Genomic DNA, 2,098 nt, shown 5'->3' on the forward strand with positions numbered 1-2,098 from the left:
CACACTCACTCTTGCACCCCACACCTGCCCCAGCTCATGCACACACACGCGCACACCCCACACCTGCCCCAGCTCACACAAACGCACACACTCCATACCTGCCCCAGCTCACGCACTCACACGTGCACCCCATACTCGCCCCAACTCACGCACACTCGTGCACCCCACACCCGCCCCAGCTCACGCACACACACGTGCACACCCCACACCTGCCCCAGCTCACACAAACGCACACACTCCACACCTGCCCCAGCTCACGCACTCACACGTGCACCCCATACTCGCCCCAACTCACGCACACTCACACATGCCACACCTGCCCCAGTTCACGCACTCACACGTGCACCGCACACCCGCCCCGGCTCACACACGCTCACGCCCTGTCCCAGGCGGAACCTGAAGTCCACTCCTGCCACCTCCCTTGGCGCTGAGCTCCCAGCCTGGGAGGAAGAGGCCGGGGCAGGAAGCTGCTCTGCAGCCCCTGTGCCTGGGGTCTGGCAGGCCGAGGGGACAGCTCGCTGTAAAGACAGCGCTTCCTGGCAAAACAGGGCTCTGCTCGCGAAAGAACAAAGCTAAACGCAAAGGTAGCCCTTTGAACTGTCAGTGAGCGGCTCCCCCAGCCCTCCAGATACGGGAGTGACCCGACAGAGGGACCCTCCCGCCAGCGAGTCCCACGGAAGTGCTAGCTGCATGCTACGTGCCACTTCTACGTGTCCAGCAGCCACGTCAAAACGCACGCCAGCACACGTGGTGTCGGCCTTTGTGTGTCTTCAGGCCGACAGAGCCAGAGTCCCCTCCGCACGTCCCCAGTCTAGAAACGGCTGACGGGTCCCCCGTAGTCCCCCCGCCTGGGGAGCCCACACGCAGCACGTGCCCGAGGTGGACAGCGCGTCTCAGCGCGGGAGCCGTGTGCTTGTGGCGGCCACAACAGACACGCGGTCCAACAGGTGAGCTGAAAGCCGGAGGCTGCGACCCGCGTGTACACCATGGAGCTACCACCCAGGACGTGCCTGCGGCCCTGTGCAGGCCTCGCACGCCGTCACCAGGCGGGCCCTCTCCTGGGGCCTTTCTTCCAGAAATGAAATTACCCGAGAAAGCAGTAGGAAACATTTAAAGCCAAAATCTGTGAAGCCCCGCTGGCCAGTGCCGAAAGCCATGCAGGCTCGCCACTGCGTCCCGGACGCGGCCCGTGGGGATGGCCCGCACATGGGCACGCCGCCCGGCGAGGGCACCGCCTGCCTCGGTCTCAGCGCGACGAGGCTCCTCTGTGGTCTGCCGGCCACGCAGGCTGAGCAGGCTTGCAGCACAAAACGAAACACCCCATTCTGACCGACTTGCCTAGCAATCGATAAGGCACTGGGAGGAATCCGGGGGTACACGTGGACAGCTGGGACCAGAGGTCCAGTTTAAGTGGCTCCTTCTGGCGAGAACCAAGCAGGGCAGGCACCAGCCCCTGGGCGGCTCCGGGCTGTTTAGAGCCGGCCACACCCCTTGGGGCCACAACCCTTAACCGCCAGACCACATGGGTGGCGTCCTGAAGCTGCTGGCCTTGGGAATTTCTCATTTGCCCCCTGCCATGCCCGGTGATGAACTGGCTGCCAGGCAACCTGTCAGCAGACCAAGCTGCGGGCTGGGGCGGGAGGCGGGGGGGAGGGAAGGCCCACTCACCCGTACCAGTAGCGGGGGTCACTGGCCACGCAGTGGTTCAGGTTGCGGTGGGCCAGCGCCTTCTTCTTGTTCAGGACGAACTCCTGCAACTTCATCTTCACCTCCGTGCTGGCCACGGCACCTGGGAGGGGGGGAGAGGGCACAGGGCGCTGACTGCAGCTGCGCCGAGCGGGAGGCCGGGCTGGCGGCCTTGGCCACCCCAAAGCTGCTGGCGGAAAGAAGGCCAGAGCCTCCGAGTGCAGCCTCTGCCCGCGAAGGCGACTTGGGTGCGATGGGCAGGAAGACGCTGTCCCTCGACACACACCCGCCTCTGGAAGGGTCCTCCTCCCTCAGGCGGGAGACGCAGCGGCCGTGCGGTGGGGTTCGGTGCCCCCGACGCGGCACTGCCCCACGGCATGTGGACGAAGCCTGTGTCCCAGGCAGGCCTGCC

General features: G+C 65.5%; 1 protein-coding gene across 1 annotated transcript in view; it reads right to left on the minus strand.

Annotated features, from left to right (window-relative positions):
• Nucleotides 1–2,075, minus strand: part of LOC105310376 (histone deacetylase 4-like) — a gene marked incomplete at its 3' end in the record, with an annotated part of 7,761 nt that extends 5,686 nt beyond the window's left edge. The window contains exon 1 of the mRNA XM_011386562.2: nucleotides 1,669–2,075. Within this exon, the coding sequence (XP_011384864.2) occupies nucleotides 1,669–1,763 (95 nt within the window). The remainder of the gene's footprint in view (nucleotides 1–1,668) is intronic.
• Nucleotides 2,076–2,098: the final 23 nt, after the last annotated feature.

The sequence above is a fragment of the Pteropus vampyrus genome, unplaced genomic scaffold (assembly GCF_000151845.1).
Source record: "Pteropus vampyrus isolate Shadow unplaced genomic scaffold, Pvam_2.0 Scaffold2732, whole genome shotgun sequence".
NCBI lineage: Eukaryota > Metazoa > Chordata > Mammalia > Chiroptera > Pteropodidae > Pteropus > Pteropus vampyrus.